General features: G+C 37.9%; 1 protein-coding gene across 6 annotated transcripts in view; it reads right to left on the bottom strand.

Moving 5' to 3' along the window:
• PCCA (propionyl-CoA carboxylase subunit alpha) overlaps positions 1-27,772 on the bottom strand; it is a 302,390-nt gene that overhangs the window by 104,883 nt on the left and 169,735 nt on the right. For all 6 annotated transcript variants that reach the window (XM_050332062.1, XM_050332060.1, XM_050332063.1 and 3 more), the window contains 2 exons: positions 23,525-23,627; positions 2,460-2,562 (listed from right to left, as the gene is read on the bottom strand). In XM_050332062.1, the coding sequence (XP_050188019.1) occupies positions 2,460-2,562; positions 23,525-23,627 (206 nt within the window). The remainder of the gene's footprint in view (positions 1-2,459; positions 2,563-23,524; positions 23,628-27,772) is intronic.

Below are 27,772 nucleotides of genomic sequence, written 5' to 3'. Positions count from 1 at the left end.
CTTTTTACAAATCCAAGCTTTGGAGCAAATTTTAATACACTACACCTTGAGGTTTAAGTGAGACAGATTTCTGATTACTGTGCAGTCCACCTGCTGTGACTTATTTCATCAGCTATGGAATTTTCTAGATGCAAACAAATAAGGAATTATCTCTCCCCAAGTCTATAGGCTTCGTTAGGGTAGAATTAAAATGTAAAAGCTGCTGTTGGAAATCCCTCTGGCCCAGGCTTTGGGTATGTAGTCTGTCCCACCCAGCACCCCTAGTGTTTAGGCACCACTTCATCTGTGACAGGAGTGCTCCTGCCTCCTGGCCTAGCAGTAGATGGTAACAGCAGTAACATCCTGCAGAGACACAAGAAGGAACTTTCACAGTTGTTACTGTTTGAATAACAAACCAAAGGATCAGAAATCAGACTCCATATATGGCTTGTGAAACTGGGTTTGTACCAGCTGTAATTCTCATACTGCTGCAAGACATTAGAGTTTAGTAGTTCTACTTAAACCAAGAGACAGGTTTGGACTGTGGTATAGGTCAGAACTATTTTCTCTATTTCAAGTGATAAGCCAGCAGTAATAGCATTACATATTCAGCATCCCTTCTCAGAGTTCATACCTCCTGAGAAACTCCATGCAGTTTACAGCTCTAAGAAGTGGAATCTAGGAATAACTCATATGCAAGCTTGTGTGTTCAGTTACCTGCACAATCCAGAGTCAAAAGCACAAAAGGGTGCTTAGGCCTCCTCTGTCTGTAAACTTTCCTTAGTCCAATTTAAAGATGCACATATGCACACAGATGCACACCTGTGTAATTAGCTATGCTAAACAAAGCTCCTAGTTTGGGGAGGTCCAGCTATGGGGATTAGATTTCTGAGCTCACAGCAGCAAGGGCCTATGCAACACTCACAGTGACCAGCAGCCAGCCACTCCTCACAGGAGGAGGCAGCTTCCAACTGACAGCTGTTAGATGGGAATGCTGCACCAAAAAGGTGGAAAGGCTGAGGGCAATGACTGCTTCTGGAAGGGCACAAAGCAGTGCCAGTCCAACTCTAAACCGGGCTGAAATGTGGCAGAGGTGTTTTGTTTTTTGAACAGGTTGTATCCAAGTTCACAGGATGCCCGTTAGGAGCATTATATAAATTCAATTCAGGAAAAAGCTGCTTGCAGACATGGCCTTTACTTCTGAAGCAACATTCCACAAGTAGGGCAAGCGTCACTGCCATGGAACAGCACTCTGTATCAGGTACTGAGTAAAAAGTTGCTCAAGACCTCCTAGAATTCTTTTCAAAAGAAAACTCTCACATTCATCACGAGTATATGTAAAACACAGTGGGATGGAAGTACAGGTAGTATGACAAAGGATATTAGTTAGGCATCTTCTTGCCCCAGTTAGGCCAACAAAACAATTTTTTTAAAAAACATAAGTTATCATGACCTCAACTTACATAAGCAAAAATAACCACCTGAAAAGATGACCAGTTTCAACTGAAAATTACATCTAGAATCTCAGTAGAACAAAGTAAAATTAAATCATAGAGACAATACTGTTTTCATTATATGAAATAAATATTTAAATACCTTTTTTCAAAGAAATCTCATTATTCTGAATGCAACATAGGCATGAACATCATGACTATAAAACATGTCATGGAGCAGATGTTGCAGAAAAGTTTCTTCACTGAACACATGTAAGAAAATTAAAGAGCTATCAGAGGTAAACTAGAAGACTTCTGGGATTCCTCATAGTCCTGGCTTTTCAATGACTAAGAAAAATTAACTTCTTTAGGCCCTTTTGAAACCTTTTGCCTACAAGTCAGATACAAGAATCCAACTGCCTATTTAAAAAAAAATAAATCTCATTTTGGTTGTGGAATTACCATTATCAGACATAAAAAGTAGTCCTCTATAAATTTACCTTCCCAATACTTCAACCAGCTTGTGTCTTGGCTTTATTCTACTGAACAGCTGAACTATGGAACTCAGCATTACTGCTCTTCTACTGGGCATTTTACTATGACCACATAAAGTTCTACTACTGAGTTGTTGAATAATGCCATTCCAGTATGATTACTTATTCAAACTGCTTGGTTCTTTGATTTGCCCCTTTTTTTAACCACTAGCTTCCGCTAATGCAATTTTTGTTGACATTGCATTTGTTTTCTTGCTCTCATCTACCCACAGTGGAGCATAAGACATTACTTCTAAACAAAACACTGAACCAGGTCATTATTTAGAAAACTAATTTAATAAACAAGTAGATACAAAAGCGTTCCACAGGCATGAGCAGAGAAAAAACTTACTACACTAGCACTATTTAACAAACAGTTTTGTTTTGTAATTCACAGCAGTGCCTACTAACATCTGTGTTTGGTCACCGAAGAGACAGAGAATTTTAGCAGCTGTCAGGGATAATATACATTGACTCACTGCACTGAATTTCTTAGAAAACGAGCAGAACTTACAGAAAATGATGAGCCATCCTTTGAAACTGCAACGGGGTAAATTCCATCTCCGAGACGCACAGAGAGCTCCCAGCTCCTTCTCTTTGATTTAGCAATAGGAATTCTAAAAAAGAAATAGGCAGAAGAATAATTTTTAACAGAGATTTCATGCTTCTCCCATTTTAACCAGAAGCACTTGCCTGGCAGGATGGTCAAGAAGGATATAAAATATCATTAATCTATAGACACAGTTGGAGAGCATACTTGAAAAAAATATACTAAATACAATTTTTCTGTCAAACAGCATATAAGGAGAAAATACACTCTTACTTTCTTTCTAGATTTGCCTTGACACACTGGGTATGCTGATAAACTTATAGGAGGCCCTTGAATACAGACAGCATTTGCTGCAGAATTAGCTCAAACAGGATGAAAAAGAAATGAGAAAGTGGGTTGGCAGGAGAAAAGCAACCAGTGATAGCTGGAGCAGTCTTCTTAAGGGCAAAATATAATCACTATGTCTTTCCCCTAACTCTGAGTCAATCTTAAATAAAAGCCAAAAGATTTAGCCAAACAAGTAATAAAAGTAATTTAATACTTAATATACATTTTAAAATACCTCATCCACAGAGCCCTTCAAGCACACTAAAAAAAAAAAAAAAAAGACGTATCATCACAGCCCATATGCAGGATAATACCTATTTCCAAAGCATTCTGTGGCTGTACCACTTGTCAAGTAATACAAGAAACGCGAATCTTTTCAACTTTAGCTTAAAGAAGCACACATCTGACAGCCAAGAAATGAGACCTGGGTCTTCATTCTTGGAAAGTCAGAGTGAAGTAAGCAATTTTCAGTTATTGTATTTAAATGTATATTTGTTTTCAGTTTTCTCATCCTAGCTTCTCCTCTCTTCCACTTTGCCATAACAACTGGTGTCCAAAGGTATGCTACAACTTTTCTGATGAGTGGTCACCATCAGCAAGTACCATGTATCCTAAAGAGAAGATAAGAAGGTGGACTTTAAACTCCGATAAAACAAAGACATATTATTTTGGTATCGCTTTTCTTCTACACACGCTTACATTTTTCTGAAAGAAATCTATACGGATAATAAGTTCATGAGCTTTAGGTCTCTTCTAAGGATCATTTCCGCTATAATATTCATCTATTGTATATTTTAGAGCTTACTACCCTGTTTCATTGCAGCCTTTAGAGTCTTAAAACTTGGAAACACGTTTTTCTGTGTTATGTTACATGCATCCTCCTGAGGATTCAGGTTCCCAGTGAACCACATCTCCCCAAAGAGAGTGCTCAGGTTCCCTGTGGAATCAACAGGGAGAAGCACCTGTGAGGCCTCCAGAAGCCACAGAAGGGGAAATTATCTTTCAAAGCCAAGGATAACACACTGACTTGCTAATAATTTCCACAATTATTTTAAGAGGGTTGGATTTTTAGACACCTGAAACTTGAGCAAGAACATGTTCAAGTAACTAATTAAGCAAAGAGATTCCAAAAATTGTGCCTTTCAATGTGCCTGAAAAGGGAAAATGGAAACACTAAATATATCAGACACAAATAGATGCATACTTATCCTTGGTTCCTCCTGGATCCAAGCCAAGTAAGGCCTAAACCAGATTTCACCAAATACCTTAGCTCAACTCTATCACTACCCAAAAAGTTCACAAAACCAGATATTGAAAATAACCTATTTTCATACAAATGATGCCAAGTGTTACCTTTCACATTTAATATATTGGCAATTGTCAAAACAACAAATCTGAGGAATTATCTATGGTAAATGGGGTGCAATGTCATTTCTCAGCACCTCATACTGAAATTCCTGTATGTCACCAAAACATTTAGACTGGCTGATAGGAAGTGCATTAGACACAGGAGTTCCTGAAGAAGAGGAAGAGGAATTTCCTGCACAGGTAGCAGGCAGCAAGCTGAAAGATGTTTTCATTGCACTTCCTGGTATCATATCAGCGCACCAGTAAGTAGGAATGCAGCAAGCCTTTGGCAGCACCTGTTTAAATTCTCCATGGCACTTCACTGCAACAACCAACAGGATTTAGTGGCTTATAGCAACTTTATATTTCTTGTACAAGAGATAAGACCTCACCTCACACCCAGCTTAGAAGATCTGCTTCACTGGTGGCATGAGATTCCTTACAGCCTTGCTGGCACGGCCCTGCTTCATATTGCATTTGACTGGAAGTGACCTCATGAATCTGGCTGCTGGCCATCAAAGGAAAGACAGTCTTGTTCTCCAGCAGGGATTATTTTTGTTCAGTCCTGTCTTGCTGAGCTTTGTCAAGTGTATCTCCAAACAGGATGCACGCCTCTTGAAAGGCATGACTATGATCACTGCTTAGCCTGGGTTTCAAACAGCCACATAATTCCTCTCTCTGCAACACCGGTGGCCAGAAGGGCAAGGTCCAGAGCTGCATCTAACACCAACTACACTTCCCTCCTGGAATTACTAGATCCATTTGCACAGGGACATTTTTCAGCTTTGCTGATCAGCTTTGCCTGTGGCTTTGTAACTGTACCTTATCTGGCTAGGACAGATACTTATATTAGTTCCTGACAATCCTACTTTTTCTTTGTTAAATCCAATTCCTTTCCAAAAAATTACTTTGTAGTAGACTCCAGTTTGATGGGATCTGGGGAGTGGAGAGGGGGGGTGGGGGGTGGTCCTATAAGTAAGAATCTCAAAGTACAAAATTAAGGATCAATATTTAAGTTTCTTGGATATGAAAAGGAAGTTGCTCAAGCCTGTGAACTGCTTTAGAAATGCAGAAGCTTCTATCAGGCTAAGAAAGGGGCCTTCTGGTGGGGGGTTTTTTGTTGTTTTGTGGTGGGTTATTTTTAATATCTGAGAAGTCCTAGGGCTTGGGAAATTACCTTTGATCTTGGCCAAGGTTGCTTCCTTAGCTGAGAACTCTTCTAAGTCTTCCAAAGGGAAAACATCTGAACTCTGAATACATTTCACACTAGTTCACAGAAAACTCCCCAAACTTCTGCTTATTTCCAAAAATGTAGAACTTTAAAAATTCTACATATTGGGCTGAAACACAACATATTCTATTTACAAAAAATAAAAAAAATTAAAAAAAAAAAACTACTGAAAATAAAAATAATGTCATTTTTGCCATCATAAAAGACACAAAAAAAAGGTAAGGCACCTCTGTTCCAACCCTAGGTTCAGAATCCACACAGTATGTCTTTCACAGCGTTCAACATGCCTTTCCTTTTTTTCTCCCAGTTTGGGCAAATGACACATCATCCAAAAAATCGCTTCACTCACACATAAAGATCACTGGCTTCAAGAAGACTTTGAAGTTCCGTAGCAAGATGAGTGCCAGGTGAATGGGAAGCAAGACCATGGAGAACTGTGCGCTGCTGCGCCTTGCCAGGAGCACTACACACAAAGGGACAGAGAGCTAAGGCAGCACTGCAGCCTCAACAACAGGAGATGGGTGGAGAAGGGTGTTATAACTCCGTCCATACAAAATGGGCAGTTCTGAACTACTCTACTCCAAACTGCCTTCCAAAGGGAAGTATCACAAGGAATAGGAGCCCAGATGAGGAACACAGTGACAGCATGACTCTAAGTCATAAAGGCTTTACTCCAAAGCACTGAAGTTACAAAACTTGTAAACAGTGCAACAAGAGAAACAGCACCATTTTCCTGCTTAGTTATTTATTTTCAACCCTTATTGCTGTTTGTTCAACTAGAGATAATGTCATTGTCCCGTAATTTATTTCATACTTTACACAGTGTATTATGTCCCTTTTACACCCAAGTGCCATGCACAAGAGAGGGGGATGGCTTTACAATAATGCAGAAATCATTGCTCTGGCTTTCTTTGCAAGTTTTCAGTGAGGAAAGCAGACAACTGCTAAAAATTTTAGATCAACACACACTTATTGTGCTTATGGAAAACAGCCACTAGTTAAACTATTATCTATTCTAGTCAAAAACAAGTAATGAAAGAAAACAGACATTCACAAAAGCAAATCAAATAATAACTCTGCCCTGGCCATTTTGATTGTCACCAACCAATTGGACAGAAGGAACTCAATAAAAACTACAATTTTCTGCACTTTGTGACAAATAAACTCCCCTCTCCTGATTACCACTGATGATGTAACGAGCTATGATAAAAGTCACCAGCTCCTAAAGGGTCAGAAAATTGCATATAGATTTTTTCACTTCCAATTCAAAATATGTGTTCTAATGTTGAGGTGAAAAACACTTATAAATTGTCTCTACTTCTGATATTTTTGCTGCATAATACTTTACGTAAACAGAGAAATCCCAAACTATCATAACAAATCCTCCCGTTATGAAAGATTATAAGTGCTTGAAAACCACATTATATGACACTCTATAAAGCTGTTTTTCAATTGTGCAATTACCTATTCAGCAGTTAAATAAAAGTGAAATATTGACTTAAAACAATGTTAATGGTCAAAGAATCATTAAGAAATCCTTCATCATAACTTTCACAGCAGGTGGCCTGTAAAATGATCAAGAATAATGTGCTGGATTCTGTAGCCACCAAGGTCAGATTCTGCATACAAATCTTGCAGGGGGAGAAAAAAAGACCTTCAGAAAGTGGGCCATTCATCTGAACCAAGTTCAGAGAATTTCCAGCACTGTGAAAAGATATGTTATGCAAGCACATAGATGTATTCAGTGGGGGTAGACTGAACCAGCTACATGGAGACTACAAAGGAGCCCTCCCATGGCTCATGAATAAGTCGAGGAAATGATCAGAAAAAAATGCAGAGATGTTTAGACAGATGGCCCACTTAAAATGCCTGGGACAGGGCATAAGCAATTTTAATGAAACTTTAGATCTACCATATAAATTGTTTCTTATTTTCCCTGCCCTTCCCCACAGCCCTTCCCCTGCTGCCCCCAAGAAAAAAAAAAAAAAAAAAAAAAAAAAATCAAGAAAGGCAAATAGAAATTTAACAACTTAAACAAGAGCCCATCTTATGATGTAAAAAAAAAAGGGAAAAAAGGATAGTAAATTTTGCACTTTTGAGCATTATTGGTTTAATAAGTTCATATACAAAGAAATATCCTTCAGAGAACCTTCAACTATCAGATGAATATAAAAGCAGGGAATGGATAGATTAAAAGAATTCTAAACAGAAGTGTACTGCCAAACAAAACACAAATCTAAGCTTTAGTATCTGAGTACTTTCAACACTTTCCAACATAAAAGTTCATCGTCACACAGAAAAGATAAAAGCAGCACTTTTACAGGATTATTTTAAGAACCAAAAACTATGTGAAAGGAACCTAAGAATCTAGGTATATTTTATTCAGCAATTTGAAGTATTTTCTACATCTATTCACACCCATTTTCTACATATATTCAGATTGATTCATCTATACATATCATGTGCACCTTTACATAAAAATAGGTTTTCCTTCTTCCTGCTTTATATGTGCATAGGTATACATATATCCCTTTCACTGTGAATATGAAAATATACCATCATTAGACTAAATTATAGCTCTGCATATGTCATACAAAATAATAACCTCTCCTAGCCTGTGTGCCAGCTGATCAGACAAAGGCTGAAAGAATTACTCAATGGTTATGTCAAAAAGGTTTTACATTACATTTTCTTACATATCACATTTAGATCAATAACAAATATGCATATTTATAGCCACATATTCCATCTGAATAGTGACCACAGGAAAAAAATTAAACTACATGGAAGGTAAACTATAAAATAAAAAGTGCTGCTTTAAAGGGATGCTATGGAGTGCACCGTGCTTTGATTCAAAACAGTGTGCATCTGGATGCTCCCTTTTCCTTTAACAGAAGCTTTTTGAGCAACCTGCACTGACATAAGAGTCCACAATCCAACAAAATCCACAATCCCAACAAAATCCTCCAGTGCCTTCACCAGTGAACCCCACATCAAAGCTAAAGAAACAGTTAAGCTAGATCTTATAAATCTAGGGTGAATTTAATTACCCAGATCATCATTTAACCGAGAAGTAACTCTGCAGACAACCTGATCACCCTGACTAACCCTCTTCCACTCTGAAGGTCTCTAAGCAAGCAGGGTGTGGGTCCTGCAAAGAGAGACACCCTAACCCAAATGCTTTGCAGACAGTGTCCTCAGCAGCCTGGCAGGGGGAAGGAGCTAGGGGCTCCTCTGCCAAAGCTGTCTCCACAGTTTTAAGGAGAAATTATCCTCCAAACATAGAGGCAAACAACAATTCTAAGTCTCTTGAAAAACCTTCCATGGCTCTTTTAGCTTTAAATCTATCAGGTCAAGGAAGTAGGATTGCTGCTAGTGCCCATCTTGCTATTAAAAAAAAAACAAAAAAAAAAAATCTGTGTTTGCAGAGCATTATGTCCAGAGAATGAAAGATCAGGGCTATCAGACTCCCTCAGCCTCCTCCCATCTCTCAAGAGAAAGAGACAGGGCCCAGGTAAGCACTGGGGGACTCACCACCCTATTTGCAGATGGTAGGAAGGAATGAGAGGTTCATGGAGATGCAGAGAATGCAGTTTTGCAGGCTGATGAGGCATCCTCTGGGACAAAGAGTTTTGGCACTTGGTCCTATGCCAGGACATTTCTAAGCACTTTGCATTTAACAAACTCAATGAAACACGCAGTAATCCTGGGAGCTGCATGTACAGCCCAAGACCTCTCAGTTTCATAGGAGAGTCAGATCGCCCAGTCCTTCAGCACATGACAACATACCTTGAAAATTGCCATTAAATAAAAGTAAAACATATCTGAAACTGATTTTCTCTCTCATGACATGTCAGGGCCTACTCTGGGCTTACTCTGGTATTTGGTTTCTCTTGGAAAAAGAAAACATCACAAGCATTAATGCTGGAGAAGGGATGTTGCTCCTTATCTCATTGCAAGCATTTGTGAAATGAGAAGCAAGACAGACTCAAATCATGTGTTCACAAGTACAGAGAAAAGACATTTATTTTTCAAATAATTTACAAGTCTGTGCTCCTAATCTGTTTTTTCAAACCATCTTTCCTAAATCAGCAAAAGTATTTACCAAAGGAGGAGTTACTTGCAAGCAGGTGTTTTTAATCAGATCAGTGAACAATATTGACTTTTGTGTGCTGAAAATTGTTATGGAGAGAAAAGTCTAAAAATCTGTTCATCATCAAAATAATTTTGGTCTATTTCTCTTCCACTAAAGCATTTAATTTCATAACTTTGCTTTTTTCTAAAACTTTTTTTTTAATTAAGACAAAACTTTGGGCAGCTGGGAAAACTACAAACAATATACTCCATAAAAGGGAAACAACAAACTCCTTTTCCCATACAAGTTTTCCTGTATTTCCTTGAGCAAAGAAACTTATTAATCCTCTCACTGTGCAGATATTTAGGAACAGTCTTACAATAATTATCTCACCATTTTATGCACAGAGAGCTTCAGAACAAATCACTGTGATGCAGTAGGGAGGACCAGAGCTCCGTACCAGGACCAGTAGCAGTTATATCCTTCTGATGGTATTGGATGTAGCTGTTTGCTGGGCAGTTCTTTTCCTGCACCTCCATTCAAACAAAGGCTATGCCCAGTAATAATGTGTTATTTTTCACTTTGCATTAAGTTTAGAATAGTACAGGTTTCCTGTCCACGTAACAAATAGGCAGAAGGAAAGTCTATAAACTACTAATATGAAAATGGAGGTGAAATTATTAAAAATTACCTATAAATTTGATAGGGAAATAATCCAGTTATACTTCTACACATAAGACTACTTTCCATACTATTTCTGAAACACACATATTTCCATACATATTTTTGAAATGTCCAGGCAAACTTTATGCTAGGTTTGCTGTACTCATCCCAGCAGTGAAATCTGCCCAATTTGTAGTGTACTAATCTTGAACTAAATTTCCACCAATGGCTGTAAACCTGAATCAAAACACATTTGTTGCTTCAATCTGTCATCCCTTTTGTCAGAAGTTAGAATTTGGTTACACCCACTTTTGTAGCAGAAGTTCTGGAGAGTATAACTCAGAAGTGACAGGACAAAACACAGTGGCTGAGAGAACATCAGCCTTTTACCTCATATCAGGAGTAGTTCTCAAAGCAAATTATCCCAATCATCTGCACTTAGATGGATCACAGTGCAGAACAGTCTTGGGACACGCGAATCAGGTTCCTCCCTTATGCAAGCAAGGCAGAAGCCAGGCTCCAGAACTGCACCCAACACAGTCCACTCACACACTGGTATTCAGTTCACAGGACTGGACTAGAACTAATCAAAAGTCAAATACAAACAGTGAGAGCATGAGCTCCTCATGATGAACTAGAAATCCACTTGTACTGGTACACTCAGATAGATTAATTATTTAAGAATACTTAATTCACTTGAAGAGATTTTGATCTTCATGGCCATTTCTGCAAATGCATTCCCTCAAAACTGTAAGTTCAGTATTTAGTTTAGATATTGGGCCATAGTTAGAAAAACCCTGATACTTAAATTCAAGCTCAAACCCCCTTATTTAGTTGTCCCAGTAAAAAATATATGTTAAGTGCTCAACACCAACTAGCTCCTCTCAGTTGAAAGTAATGAAAATACTGCACAGTGCAGCACATTTCAAAAACCATTCTGCTCATTTGGAGTAGAAAATACACATATTAGAATCAAATTTAAAACTTTCATTTTGAAAAAATCATGGCCTGTCATACCAGTGCTGCCTCTATCCTATTAGATATCATCTTCTTGAACAGATATCACCATTTCTCCAACTGTCAGTAGTTTACAAATTTAATCCCTAAAAACCACATTAACCTACCTCTTTCTTATTCAGAGATATACGTGACCCAGAGACTGTCACAGCTAGCATGAGAGGCAGAAACATCTGGCTGAAATGCAGTGTTTCTTTAAAGAACAAAGTTTTTAAGACACAATACAGTGAAACTTTTCATTATCTGCTCAATTTTCTAAAGGAAGCATCAGATTAGGAGTGAGACATATCTACTGCAGTAAAGTAAAAAGCAAAGACATCAGAATAAGGTCATCTCTCAGGAAATTTGACAACAGCACTGAGAGTAGAAACACTGGTCTTCAAGGCCCATGAGGATCACAGTGCACAAACTAATGAAAAATTTTAAATAACATTAGTTAACCAAAATAAAAAACCCAACCTGTCTTAAGCCAAACTGAAAACACCTTTTCAGAGAAGACCACCTCCAAGTGTCTTCGAGTTTTTTGTTAAGAACTGTGTACTGAACACTGTCTTTCCTGTGTTTAATAGTTTTATTTAGGTCTCCACCTAAGCTGTATTATAGCCTTCTTTTGATCTGTCAGCCCCCTTGGAACTAACTAGATTATATTGCCAGAAGTATGGAATTTCTGCTACACTTTGTAGTACCCATGATTTGACCTGGTCTCTCTAAAGCCTATCATATATGCAATATCCCAAAGGTCATTGTTTAAAAAAGAATTCCACTCTTTTTTCTTGGTGCATCTTGGAAAACAAAATGCTAGCACCAGGTTTCAGAAGAGTTCTAAAGTATTGTAAAAGTTCATCCATCACATAGAGCCTACCATCTGTCACAAACTTCTTGCAGCAGAACCAAGTCTGTCCAAGAACTTAATCATCTCACGCCAATGAAATCAGTTTTGTAATAGAGCTGTATTAATCACATTTGTTCTGTATTTTCACAATACACTTTCAGAAGCAGTGTGTGGCACCTGAGAGAAGATACCTTAGGAAGCCGTTCAGAACTGGTTTTCACAACTTTGCCTTCAGCCTCAGTCCTTCCTTTGCACTCTCTTGGTGAGGGAATCCATACACAACGGCCATGTTTTCTCTGAACCCAAAGTTTCCTTGTTCATAACCAACATAATTTCTCTAAAATGCAAATGACTGCAGCCTCTCTTGGGTCTTCCTGTGTGAGACAAACTGCCCTTGTGTGCTGATTTTGGCTGGGGTAGAGTTCATTTTCTTCATAGTTGGTGTCTGGGGTTAAATCATGCAAGTCCTTGTCTCCGAAAAGTTGTGTTCCATCCTATACAGGCCTTGAATGCAATGATTTCTCACTGCAATCCAACTTTTTTAAACTGTGAGGTAGCAAAAGGGAGCAGGAGACAGAACAGAATTTAAAGAAAAGTGCCCTCACTAGTTCAAGGAAACAAAGAGGGAAAAGCTTGTCTAAGGACATTAACAACCAGATGTAGCCTGCTTTAAATTTCACTGCCTGGTCAAAAAATAGAAGGGCCTGGAGAAAATCATTACTTTGTGACAAAGGTGCATCACCATCCCTGCCACCATCCATGGCAGAGAGAGGAGACTCAGAAACACAATTAGAGTACTTGAGTAAAGACAGAAGCTTAAAGCCTAGGAACCAAGACTTTTTGGAAGTGTTTTTTAAATCTGGAATTCAATATGCAAATAACTTACTTGTATCATCTCACTACTAACTGCAGCAAGACTAATTTTACTAAGTGCCACAGAGAGACATGTCATCATCTCCTTTCTAGGTCATAGGGTAAACATCCCTGGTTTCAAAAGAACGGGGTCCTGTGCTGTTCTTTTCCTGCCCAGTCTTTCTCACACTACGGGCTTTGAAGATACATGTTAAAGGGAAGCCACAAACAAAACAAACTCCAAGCACCACATCTCATTACACGGAAAAGTAAACTACTAAAGAAGGGTCTGTGAAACATATTAAAGAATCATCCATAATCATAAAAGGAAAAGTCATCTGAGCAGTCTCAACATAGATCCAGGGAAAAATATCCAGGCCTTTGAATACTTACCATGAAACAACAGAAATCAGGGTATTTTTTACTTAAGGCACCACATACCCCAAGTATCCCAGCAAAAACATAATGACATATCCATGCAGTTTTCCATTTAAGATTCAAAATACCACCAGGTTACAAAGACAAAAATATACAGTACCTAAGGTGGAACAAAGAGGGTTACCTCAAATGCAGGTAGCAGATGACTGATTTTGAGTTATGCAAATATCAAGCATGAGATTCAACTCCACGATAGTGAATAATGACACAAGTACTCGAGTACTCTCAAGTATTTTTCCCATTAGAAATACAAAAATCTACATTGTCACAAAGCAGCAAACAGGTCTGTGGTCGTAAGTATAAAGAAATTTAAAATATTATTTTTTTTTCTATTATTGCTTCATAATGAACATACCAGGAAATATACTAAAAAGAAAGCAAAGAAAGACCTCCAAGACTTCTGAGACAAAGGCAGAGCTTATTTTTCTCATGACAATGTCTCTTCTATATTTTCACTTAAAAACCAACACACACACTAAAACTATAAAGAAAAGACCCACCTCTCTGAAAGCTGAAAATAAAGAAGTCTTAGCTCAGTCTTGTATGTTTACACTTTTAATCTTACCCTTAAACAAAACTGAATAATTGAGCATAACCGCACTGAAGGTTCAGCTTCTACACTGGCATATCAAATTTCAAGTCAACAGCTCTTTTATTTAAAATATGTTAGATAAAAAGGTAATATGCTCTCTGTAAGAGTTCCCTGGAGGCTAGAAGAACCAATAAATTAACTGTTACCATATGTTTGGCTCCTTTTGGTAAAATTCAGTAACAAGACACTGCCAAACCACTTTTGGTAATAATAATAATAATATTTGGTAGCTTACAGCACAACTTGGGAAAAAACTGGACAGAAAACTTAGAAATTAATAGAAGAAACTGCATTTCTATTCTTGTACGGTTAGCTATATGCTGTTGGAAGAAATACTGTAACAAAGTCAACTCTACTGGTCTGATCTGTAACAAACATCTGTTTTCTCAGGAAGAGCTGTATCAAATGCAAACTCGAACACTGCAGTTAGTACAGCAATCAAATATTCTGCATTTGAATTTTTTTAAACAATGATGGATATGTACAATCTGCTTTGCAAATGGGAATGTTTGCAAAATTAGTATTCCAAAGTGTTAAAATGCATATTATTAGTGCTTTCATTATAGTGGGTTTATTTCATTATAAATGAGCAAAGTCTGGGCTCATTTGCAATGCCATGCTCTTAGGTTTTACTTATGCTAAAATTAAACGCTTCCCCCCATTCCCTCCATATCTTTTCTACCTACATAATTGAGACTGGAACATGACAGACTAAAAGTCTTTAACACTACACCTCTAATTAATAGTTAGAGACTGGGTATTTTAAGGACATCTATTACAGACTTTTTTAAAAATTCCAACTAAACAGGTGAGGGTGAACCTAGCTGGTCCTAGTCCTTTATCAAGATAAGCAGGACTTGCTCTGTAACATCACAGTTCAAAGAAGTCAATGCTTTTTCAGATATGAAAATGTCTATTTTATTTTATTTTTGCAATCATCTATGACAACACAAATTATTCTCGCTTCCAATAAAATGGATATAGCCTGTTGTTCATGCCATGATGGTTTGCATGTAGAGGACACTTAAGAATTCCACATTTCTTTAATCAACTGCATCGTCCCAGTAAATTCTAATTTTGATATTAAAAAAAATACTTATTATTCAGCTTACAGTTTCCACACACATCTGGCAAGCAGTGTCAAGTAGGTTGACATGTATAGGCCAGACATTTCACTTCTTAAAGTCATGTTATTGCCTGGTTAATCTTATATTTGCATTAATTTGATACAAGCACTTACAGGTAAAAATAATCCTAAAGTGTAGGTCTAAAGATTATAATATAAGCTTCTGAAAGGTTTTACCAGAGGAAATGTATTTTTTGTCACTCTGTGGAAGCTTGCCTCATTCAGCCATTTGGGATTTTATTACAAATCTTCTCATTACTGTATTCATCTTCTGATTTCTTATTTTTTATTTTAAGTAAGGCAATTTCTGTGAAGACTTGACACTGAAATCAGAGACTTCATTACCCCCCAAAATATATCGACAGTTTAAAGTATTTAAGAGAGTTAAACAAAATGCAAACATTTAATGCAACATTAAGCATGTGAAATAAAAACTTGATTGCCGAAAGAAAGCATGCTATGCTGTTACCCTGGTGACAGGTTAAAAAAGGATTGTGAGCTGAATGGCTGTATGATATGAAATTAAAATGTTTCACATTGAACAATCCAAAATGAATTGGGAAAGGTTAGAGCAGAGGAGAGAGAAATCAATTCTCCAATGGCAATGGTGAATGGAAGTGAAGTCTGAATAGGATTTGCCAGTGGGGTGCAACAGCTGCCAAATATCCTGCAGCCAAAGAATTACAATAATACTGATGAAGTGTGCAAGAGCTTTTGGAATCATTGCAGGGAACAGAGAAATACTCCTGCAATAATGAGGCCATTCTGTGTCCCATCCCACTTTTTGCAGTTGAATCAAAGGAGAAAGAAACGGTTGAAAATTGTAATACTCAACAACAAAGGTATAAATGAATTACCTATCCCTTCAATCAATATCTTGCCTTTAACTACAGCCTTTGTGAACCATGAATGAAGCAAGCATGCTAAAGAATGGACAAATCAAGACACATACATGTAAAAGTATGCAGACAATATTGAATGAGAGACTCACTTTCCATATATTTTGTTGACAACATTTCTACAGCTACAGCGTCCAGAATAAGCTATACACTACACAAACAAACAGCTGGACACAATCAGTGCCTCAAGGAACTACACAAGGTAAGGTGTTGATGGTCATCTTTATGTTAATCCAAGGAAAGAAACATCAGCAAATCTTCTCATGGGAATGCAGTTACACATGCATTTCCTGAGTGTAGAGACCACAAAAGTCAGGAAAAACTTTGCCTTTCCATAAAATTCTCCTACACAACTTCATTTCTGCCCTTTGAAAGTCCAATAAAATATACAGATGGAGATGAAAACCTATGCTAAAAATAGCTGTAAAATGACCAGGGAGCACATGGTAATTAGCACACACCTTGTTAGTTCTACATTTCATGCATATACTTTACACACACAGACAAATACTAAAGAACAGGTTTAGGATGTGTAAACCTGCAGAAGAGGAATTAATTATTGGGCTTATAGGAGGGATCAAAGTAAATGAAATAGAGAGAGGTCTCCTAAAGAGAGCATCTTGCAAAAGAGATCATAAGAAAAGTAAGGATGAGAAAAAGGTTGGATTCACAACTGGAAAAAGGCCAGGAATTTGGCACCACAATAGAAAAAATTCCCATGTGTATACTACACAAATTCAAGTTTCAGCATTAAGTGAACAGTAGCCACAGAAGCTATAAAGTTCCTACAACAGATGCTGTTTTCCCAGAACACAAGGTGAGAATAAAAAATAAACATAGGGACTTAGCCAGGTCCATTTACTTCGGTGAATGGCTTTCCCACCAGCAATCACCTCAGCAAGATTGCATGCCACTGCTTTGGAGATATTCCCAAGACATAAGCAGCGAGATTCAAACTTGAAATAATTACTGTCTTCACGATGATTTCATAATGGTTAGTAGCTTCAAAGACTGAGTAAGTATCATTTCCTAAATGTCCAGAATACCCTTTTCCCTACAAATGACAGGGATGACAGGCTATGCAAGTTTCCCATGACAGACTGTTCTGTTCCTGAAATATATGTTCATGAATCATATGGAAAAATGGCTCAGCTTTCAAGCAACTATATAAATACCTTTTACTACTTGTGTTATCAATTCTGATTCCATTAATTTAGTCAAATCATAGTATTATACATATGCTCTTATGAGTCATAAATGCTACCTTATTGTCCCATTTCAGCTTTTATATTTTCCACAGCAGTTCATTTCCACTGGTCAAAAATACGTTTCATATATTTGCATCTACTTGTTTGTCTCTAGCACATATAATCCTCTTTCTGTGATAAGCAACTGAGCAACCTAGAAGGGTAAATAATACCAGATTTTGAAGACAGTTAGAATATTATATAGGGCAGCTGTTTTTGCAGTGATTAAGCAAGATTACAAAAAAACCCCCAGTAATTATTTATGAGATGTCAAAGAACAACATTAGATAACAGCTAGACAGACAAGAGTGGGTTACCACAACCAGAAAAGCCCATTAAAAACATAGACATCACATGAAAAAAGAGAGAACAGCATCTTCGTACCTTGCTATTCTGTGGGGGAAAGAAAAAAACCACACAGTGGAATAATGGTGTGAAGCTTCAGTAATTACATAAACACATCGAGGACTTTCAAAGGCCTAACAGTAAATCATGAGAAGAATGCTTGACTTGTTGACCAGGGGACAAGAACAGTAAGGATAACACAGTGTTATTTTCCTGAATTCAGGATGACTGCATAACTCCAAAGTGAGGGAATGAAAAAAGCCACAAGTGGGCTGGACTTAGTCATCCTTGTCAAATGAAAACAAAGTGGTTTATCTCTACACCCACTATAAGGTATTTGTAGGGTAAAGCAAAGTATACATGTTTAGCTGTACTTGCAATAACTGTTCATGTTATTACTACAGTTCTAGGGAAGACGAAAAAATAAAATTCACATAATGTAATTGGTGTGGTTCAGCAGCATCTGTGGCTGTGCTGAAATTAAGAACTCTCTCCCTTTCCAAGAGGTTGGTTCAGATTACTCCAGTGAATTTTCTTGACATCATCTTCCTTCTTTTTAAAATTAATGTAACATAACCTTATTTTGTGCTGCTCCAGCAGTGCAGGAGAGCTAGAAAGCTCTCCTACTGGGCAGCTGACCATCCTTCCATATGGGAAAGCCCTAGGCTGGCAAAGAGCTGGCTCTGACCCAGACTCCAGCAGGGTAATAGGTGTAGCCTATGTGAAAAGCAAGCATGCCTGAGAGGTGTGGGGCTCTACTGCTCTCTGAGCAGTTCCCTCACTGCCCTGTAATCAAGCAATGGCAAGGCAAACATCAATATAGCTGTACCAAATCAACCTAGACACAAACCTACAACAATTAATTCAATAAAAAGCTAAATATATTAATTTCTTCTCTTGCAGTTCACCTGTTGTGTTATGTTCACTGCACTGGACCCCTGGATTTTCAGAATTTTAAAACACAAATTTAGCCCAACTATTCCAGAACTTTACAAAAACTTGCTTGTATTTTATCTCTAATTTTTCACTATACACTTCCCTTCCTGCAAAAGTATTACTTTATGTCTCGAAATCATGGATTTTAGGTCTCGAAATACTTTTTACGTGTTCATAAATACATATTTACAAAACCTCAATAACGCAGCAAAGTATTAAGTCCACTTTGTCTTTTCACAAATTGAGGCCAAATTCAAGTGACTTCTAAGTCCCACAAGAACAGCCAGAAGTTTAACTCTGGACTCCCTAACCCAGTCTTCTATATTAAACACATGAGCAAGAAAAACCTTTAGATTTTATTTTGTTAGCAACATAAAACATTTTCCAATGTGTTACCATCTTTTTGCATGTAGTATCAGGTAATATGGGCATGCAGCCTCAGTGGTTTTTTCCAGGTCATAAATGATGAAAGGGTAAAACCCATAGAAAAATTAGGAAAATACACTTAGCAGCCAACACAAGCAACGCATAGGAAGTGCTGTAGGCAATTGGGTTTAGAAGTATAAACATCACATTAGTAGACCCAAGAGATAGCATGATGTAGCCACACCTGGAGAGACACTCTCCTATTCCCTCCCAACCCACTAATGAAAACAAGACTGAAGCCAAAATACGAAGATTCAACTATACAACATCATTTTTGGTCTCAAAGACTAACTACATCAAACAGACGTAAAATAAGCTGGATTCACTTCAGCCAAAATATGTTTCCACTTGAAACAAGATTGAGTTCTGTCTAGAAGACCTTGGGGTTTTACTAGGTGCTGTAAATCTGTTCAGCAGCTGCGGGTGGCACCAGTTTCACAATAAAGTGGACCATGGAGTAAGTAGAAAAAGTCCTAGGTAAAATAACTGAAAGCTGAACAATGAAACAATCATTAATCATTCATAGCTATTTCCTGTGGGAAATATGTGCCCTTATTATCTGGATATCACAATGAAATATTCACATTAGTATGTGGCTCACAAAATACCAAGCACTTTCACTAGCTAATCATCTTTCAAAAATACTTTTAAAAACCCCACAACCACAGAGAACTCAAAAAAAACAAATTACCCCACAATCACCGTTTTCTCAAGAAAATGGGTTAAATAACCAACACTTAAATTAAAAAAAAAAAAACCAAGCAAACAAACAAAACAAAAAATGCTCTAAATATTTCATTGCATCACAAAAGTAAATGGTTATGTTCCTGTAACTCTGAGCATGCACAAATCTCCAACAACTGTTCTAGCTAAAGGCTGGCAAATTAGTCCTAGTAGACTGTTGGTAAGGCCAGGGGCACATATATAGCAATTCAGACAGCAGAAACTCACCTGTGGGTGCTCCACCCAAATTATAACACCATTTATTCTAACACAGGAAAGGCAAACCAGCCTGTGGTCTGCATTAATCGAACACCAGACAACATACTGAAACCAAAAATGTCACTACAGGGGTCAGGCCTGATTGAAACAGGCTGCAAAAAGTTGGGTGTTTGATCCAAAGGTGGCAATACCTTGCTCATGATCAGAGCGTGTTCCAGCAAGAACCTTACAGTTGATGAATCAGTCACCCAGGGGACTGCAAAATATATATTTTCCAGCCACATCCCATCAAATATCGTTGATTAGAGGAGAATCCTCCTCATGAGGCTGCTACTACTCTGATCTGTGGCAGAAAGCTAAGGCTCACCTCTGCATTCCTTTTATGAGCCATCCTCTGCTCACCTCTTCCTCCCTGCTACGTAACCCCACTCTTGCAGCTCTTCCAGAATAGTTTCACTTGTCATGAGTAACCTGACTCTGACAGAATGATCCAACATAAGCTACTATTAAACGGTTTCTACACTAATATGGGTCCTTTTAGTAGAACCAGAGTAGAAAGCAAATGCGCACAAAATCACACCTGTATACCTGGGGAAGAGGAGGAAAGACAAAGGGAGGAGCAGGCTGCAACAACAATTCCTTAATCTGGCTCAGCTGTATTTCATCTCGTTACAGCCTCAGTAACCCTAAAAGTGAAAACCAAAGCTTCTGTGAAGACTTCCAAGCATGGTACTTTCTGTCTATCTGACTAGAATAACAACCTTGATCTTGGGCTGAATAAGTCACAGGGGAAAAAGAGAATCCAAAATACCCCTGCAGTTGTGAAAAGAATGAATATTACAAATACAGCTCCCAAAAGGGAAAGAAAAACAAATTAAAATCAAAGATAAGCATATAACTCAAGTTCAGAAGAAAACTGTCTATTTGACAAGTTTAGAGGAAATAATGCATGATTTCAAAATACTACTCTTCAGTAGTTTTTTTGCACAAAAATTGCTAAATGGCTTTCAGTCCATATATTAAAAAAAAAAAAAGCTGTCAATGTAAGTAGTGCCAGAGAGCTGAAATTCTGAAGGTGATGATAAATGTATCAAAGTACTTGTCCAAACCATTAGGAGAATGTTACAGATGAACTTTGGAGCGTGCAGTCTGTCTAGTCCACTTACATCCTCCAACATGGATTTAAAACTCATCCAGACTCCAAATGCCCAATTCTGCCATAGCAAACTGCATCCAAGATTACAACCAGCCTTTTTGATTTATTGCCAGCAGCACAGGTTCCTACTCTGCACTTTTTGTTTACTAATATTTTTCAAACAGATTGCAGTCCTATCAATAAAGATGTGCCTTTTCTCTGGCCATGATCCTGCTCCTTAAAAAGTACCCATATATGGAACACCTTCAAAAACAAGTCAGATGCAGTTTGGGTAAGGATATCGTGAAGGATCCTTGATGATACTGTAGGAACTTGCATGCTCCACAGTCCTCAGTCCCCTCTAGAGGGAGTTCCCTAACTGCTCTAAGGAATGGAAAACTGTCCCAGACACTGCACAATCCTTGGACCTCATTCTGCCTTTGCTTCTTTGATTTTCCCTCTGAATGAGCTGCATGATTTTTGGAAAAGGGTATCATTGTCAGGTTTGGTTTCTTCAGAAGTTACTTACCAGTAAGCGTTTTTGCATTAGCTTGTCCTTACTTGGCCTCAAACAGGTAGCTTTACAATGATTTAAGCAAGCAGATCTAACAATATATATGGATTCAAACCGTGACATACTGAATAAGAACCACACTCAGTCACCACTTGGAGAAAATTTTAAGGCTCGACTTCTGAAGGATTCATTCCAGATCTGCATATGCCTCAGACAGAAAAGTCATCCTTTGAAAACTGAGCTGAACATAAGTTCATCATGGCAGGAGAAAGTAATCTTTCCTGTTCTGAAAATATTTGTTAGCTTCACCATTTAAAATCTGAAAAATCAAACCTTAATCTAGTTTTACAGACTTCATGTGGCCAGACTTTGTGGCCTTCTCTGCTCATGGTGGAAGAATAATATGTGATAGAGCTTAGCTGGGACTCCAAAAATGAACTAATTTTTTTCAAAGCAGGAGTGTATTTGTTTCCTTAACACAGCATGAAAACAGAAGAATGACCATGCCTGACTGCTCAATGCAATACTTCATTTACAAATCTGATATCTCATTTGAAATAGTTGTATATTTCTTTTCTATTAAGATACACAGACATCTAGCACTGGAAAAAGTACTTGCAATAGAAACAAAACATTAAGACTATTCAAAAATTTGATTCCTTTTCAGCTAATAAAACGTTTTACAGGGCAGAGAAAAAAAAATCTGAAATCAGAGCAGGGATAATCACTACTGAAATCGGCAATTCCTATCCTTACTCCAAGTACAAAGTAATCCATTACTTCTCTGTAGCAGTACCAGAGTACTTAAATTTCTTATGCTGGCCAGTAAAAACTATAATCAAGGTTCCTCCTCATTTTCCCTGATTTGTCTTTTATTTAGGTAACAGTGGCTTCTGAGTGTCTGTTCTTCTCCTTATGCCATTTGCTATAGAGGATATAACTTGTGGAAGGAAATAAAAGGATGCTTTACTTTCCCCTATAGATGCATAAGGCAAGCAATGACCCAGCTCTACATATGCTATATATTACAATGCCGTTATGCTTGCCTTAAGTGTCTCTTTCCTTCTTTTTCTTTGTTAATACCATATGGTATTAATTATCTTTGTGGGTACAAAAAAAATAAAGACTTCTTGAAACCACATTTGCTTTATTCCTGACCACTGTAAAATCAGTAATAGAATACACTGTCAAACCACTGGCATGGAATGTGAATAATGTCTATCCTGCCTTCTGACTTCCCTCTCAGACAAACATACACGCAATTATATTACAAAATGTGAGGTGAGGAGAAAGAGTTATGCCAAAGTTAGGATCCACTGTACGCTACCACTGCTAACACCAACTACCCAAGCAAGCTTCACAAATTCAGTTATTCTAATAAAGGTCTCAAGGCATTGACAATGATGGGCCTGAGGACAATAAAAGCTAGAAACACTCTAGAGGAAAAAAGCATGCCATTCCAAAAAGCCAAAGAAGTGAATCAGTATTTTGACATGGGCTACTGCAATGGCCAGTTAACAGTACTGCCTAGGTTACTAGGAGCTAGAAAATGAGGTAATGGGGGAATGAAAGCACCAAAAAAAACATACTTAAAGCAAGGTGTTAACTCTTCCAGCATTTACCAGTCAAAGTGTTTTCTGAATTACACTCTAAACTATTAAGGTTCTTCACCAAGGTAGCAAATTACTTAAAAATCCACAATATTTTAAAGCTCTGTAGCTGAATATTCATATTACCCCACAGTGCTTAGATTGCTTCAAATGGGCACAAGGGAAATCTGTGATGCTCACTTTGTGGTTAGTTACTAATGCAGCAACATTTTGCATTAATGAAACTCCTGATGTGTATTAATTACTGTACTGGCTTGTAACACATTTTTGTGCCTATTAGTTTGCTAATACATAGAATAAAAATAATCATGTATGACTCGTGCGAGTAGGGAAATGTAAGCCACAGCTCATCTGAATTTAGAAAAAACAGACTATATTAAGAAACCATGTAGTTTCTCACCAGTTACTCTTGTGCATGAGAAGATGCCATTAACAAAATGCATCAGCACATCTGAGTTCCTAGAAATGAACTTACCTTGGAGTCCCCAGAAATCGCTGTGATCTCAGTTGTTCAGCCACATACAAAGATGCTGCTGTTGCCAGTAGTTCTCTTCTTTCAAGATCTGTCAACTTGTGTCCTAGTTTTTGGAAAGTAGTTTTAAAAAAATGAGATATCACAGATCAACACAGACACAAAAAGTAACAACTACCAGTAAAAACACTGCTCAGTCCTTATATATGAAAGCATGTTTTTTTTCCCCTCTAAATTAAGACGAGGCTTAGCATAGCAGACCCTCTGAGTTTCAGAGTTTAAATTGCATGCTTTCATAAAGATCAGCCCAGTTGCTAACACTAGTATATCTGTTAAAAACAAAGTGACAACTGAAAGAAAAGAAACTGAACGATGCTGCAAGCATCTTGTTTCCGTTACTGACATGCCACAAGTTGACATGTTGTGCCTCATGCTGGTAAAGAATCCATCTGTACATTAGAACTTAAAATAATCCAGCATTCTTTCTCAGTACTTTATCTTGCAAAAGCTACAGATCTTCCAAGCAAAAGGGATAACTCAGCAGTATAAACCCAAAAAGTAAATGTGGATAATCCTACTTGTCAGCCCTGCGTCATTTAGTGTCATTCGTGCAATCATGGAGTCAAAGTCATGTTTGACACTTCATAAGCAGAAAGTGGCTCAAAGTAGCCTACAATCTAAAGGCGGGCAACCTAACAAACGCTTGTGCAAAAAGGTGCAACCAGGGTGATTGGAAGCAGGTTTTCTTCCAGCCTGGTCTTGTTCCAAGAAAGTGAAGGTTAATGAGAGGTTCAGCTGTCCATTCAACAGGCTAAAAGAGCACAGTGACAGAACTTTGTCCTTCCCATCTTTAGGTTAGAAATGATACAACACACATTTGGTATGGAAAGGTGGCAAATAGGAGGCCAAGAATGATGTGAGAGTCCAGAGGAGCATCACCAAGATGATTAGAGGGATGAAGCACCTCTCCTATAAGGAAAGGCTGAGAGAACTGGGATTGTTCAACCTGGAAATAAGAAAGCTTCAGGGTGACCTAATTGTAGCCTTCCAATACCTGAAAGGTGCCCACCAGAAAGACGGAGAGAGACTATTTACAAGAGCATGTAGTGACAGGACAAGGGAAATGGCTTCAAACTGAAACACAGTAGGTTTAGATTAGACATTAGGAAAAAATTCTTTTCTGGGAGGGTGGTAAGGCACTGGAACAGGTTGCCCAGAGAGATGGCTGCCCATCCCTGACAGTGTTCAAGGCCAGGCTGGATCAAGCTTTTAGCAACCTGGTCTAGTGAAGGGTGTCCCTGTCCATGACAGGAGAGTTGGAACCAGGTGATCTCTAAGGTCTCTTCAAACCCAAGCCATTCTATGATTCTGTGAGAGAGAGCAAAAGGACAAATAAAGTACTCAATTCAGAAGGCAACAGCAGGAAGTTAAAACTGACATAAAACAGGACAAAAAGTGCAAAGCTGAGTTGTCATGAAAAAAAGAGGCAAACTTTATATATTTGGAGAGACATTTTGTACAGGTGAAAGCAAAGAGTGTTTCAAAGTCAGAGGTGGGGAATTACACAATAAAGTTAACAAAAGATCAAGGCTGAGACTGAAAGACTTAGCTCAACTCAGTTATAATACAGCTCTCAAAAAGTGCTTTATGTGTACATATCACAGCAAATGTCATCATCCATGGCAAGTACAGATATCACACGAAGTGATGAGAGAAGAGCTTCAGAAGGGTGTATGTCCCAGAGGAACTCTGCCCAGGGGGAAACATTTGCTTCCAGTCCTGCAGCAGAGAAATAGTTACACTGATCCCTTTTACATCTCCACTCTACCATCACTCAGCACTATGGTATGTAATTCCCCAGTACTGGTTACTAACAAGTGACAATTTATAGCAGTAGCACAAAATAAGACTAATACGATTTTCAAGAAAATCCAAAATGGAGGCTGCTGAAAAGGACTGGAACAGACTTTACAGTAACAAATCCACAATTTCAAAGCAGGATGTCTTCTGCACAGAACCCATCATTTCACTGGGCATATTAAATAGGGACAGGTAAAGAGGCTACTTCGAGTCCACCTCAGCAATGCCACAGTGATGGGAATGCACTCATTTACAGTCCAGCTAACAGTACAAAGGAGTTATCATAGGTCAAAAAAATGTAAATTAAAAAATAACAAAAGCCAGTAAATCAGCATCAATCTCTTTTTAATTTAGTCCACATTAACATATTCTGGTTAAATATTACTGCAACCTCCTTTGCTCAGTGTTTATTATTTATCTGCCTTAAAATGGAAACTGTCTTTACTTCAACAAACACATGTAGAAATACAAATGCTGAAAGATTGAGGAACTGGCTTAAGAAACAAACTTGATCTTTCCATGGCCGGATACTAGAAAAAGGCAAAACCTAAAAAACATTGAACTTTTGTACCATTTATATATATATATATATATACATACACGTGTATATATAAGCCTTATATAATTATACAATGCAACAACATCAACTATCTGGATCTGAAATGTGCCAATTCTCCAATTGTTTACACATAGTGAATAAGATTTGAGATCACTTTTTCCAAACATTGAATCTAAAACTGATGATTTGTTTACGTGTCTCAGCTAAAGACACATCAGGAATCTGTCCTAAAGCCTTTGCTTTTCAGTTCCCCTGCCTATCACTCATGGCAAGACCATGTGACACATTCTCACCTGCTCCAACACACACTGTTGGTATCAACTTATATAGAGGAACAACATAAAACTAGAAAGATTCCAATTCAAAGGTTTTATTGCATGACCTTTGTCTTTAATGAAATCACTGACTGCTTTTGCCCTTGCTGTGCCTCAAAAACTATTTTCTCCCAATATGTTCAACGAAAATCAAACTCCAAACAGTGAACAAAGATCAGTAAGTTGAAACAGGTTAATAACTGATCAAGAGTTACATTCATTTCTTCATTATTACCAACATGAAAAATATTTATCCACTTGGTCTCCATTTGTCACTATTTACATCAGTTGTGGCACAGATGTGGCAAGCAGAAAACCAGTCATGACTGTGGCATCCAATGTGGAATTTCGGGGAAACAATATAAACTTTTAACAGGAACGTACCAAAATTAGGTTTTGGTCTTTGGCAATAAAGATATAACCCTACCACAGAACATCCTTAGCATAACTTTGGAGGCATACATCAGAAGTTTGATTAAAGGCTGCTTCCCAAGGATGGCAATTTACCTTTATTACAAAAGACAGACTGCTGTCAGTACCACCTTAGCTCTCTAAACTCCAGTCCCATTTCCCTTGCTGTCTGCTCTTGCTCTGCTGCTATGCTCAGCAGAATTCTAAACAATTTTTAAGTCAAACTTTCAATTACATTACTATATTCAGAACTACACAGATGTCCCAGATAGTAATACCTTTGTTTCAAATACTGTTTTACTTCCGAAGCCACGCCTCAGGATGTCTTGAGATATAAGTTAGTATTCACCACCAATAAAGATATAACAATACAGCCTTTCACAATGACCATACAGATCAATCTGAAAAGTAACAAAGCTACCTCTGGAGCAGTTGTCCAAGTGCCCCCTGGATGGCGAATGAAATAAGTAATCAGTAAACGTTCCCCAGCTTCCAGTATGGGAAATTCCGCCATTCCTCTCTCCTACTCTCATCACTGCAGACTCCTGGGCTACACAGAGATTTCACCTCCACAATAAAATGTGGAACTGATAGCTGCCAAATCTCTCTGCTTAACCTGGGATAGACTTCTGCATTATCACTACCACCACTGAGCTGAATTATATAGGGTAAATGCAAAACAGGATTAATGGTTACAAAATCAAGTCACAACTGAAGGAATGGAAGCACTGTTGCTCATATTATTTAAAACTAGACTGCACACATCTATTACTACTAAATAGCAGAATCCTGGTCAGAAGGAAGACAAGGAAAAAAGTATTTCTCTCTCATTTCCCTGATGTTATGATTGCTTAAATCAATATTATCCCAGTATCCCCCAAGCTGAGTCAGAAAGGTTCATGCAATTACTTTACATAACCAACTTCAAATTAAATTACACAAAAGGTCATTTTTCACATAACAGTCTAATTTGCATTTTGTCCTAGAAATGTGTTTCCTACTATCAATTACAGGGGAAAAAACAAAACAAAACAAACAAGCCCTGGTTATGTGCCCCAGTCTGTTACTTAATACTTGAAGAGTGACTGTTTTCTGATTGGGAAGAAT

The sequence above is a fragment of the Myiozetetes cayanensis genome, unplaced genomic scaffold (assembly GCF_022539395.1).
Source record: "Myiozetetes cayanensis isolate MyiCay16 unplaced genomic scaffold, myiCay2020 scf5-8, whole genome shotgun sequence".
Taxonomy (NCBI): domain Eukaryota; kingdom Metazoa; phylum Chordata; class Aves; order Passeriformes; family Tyrannidae; genus Myiozetetes; species Myiozetetes cayanensis.
Note: the sequence above shows the minus strand (reverse complement) of the source record. Positions and strands in the feature narration are given on the sequence as shown.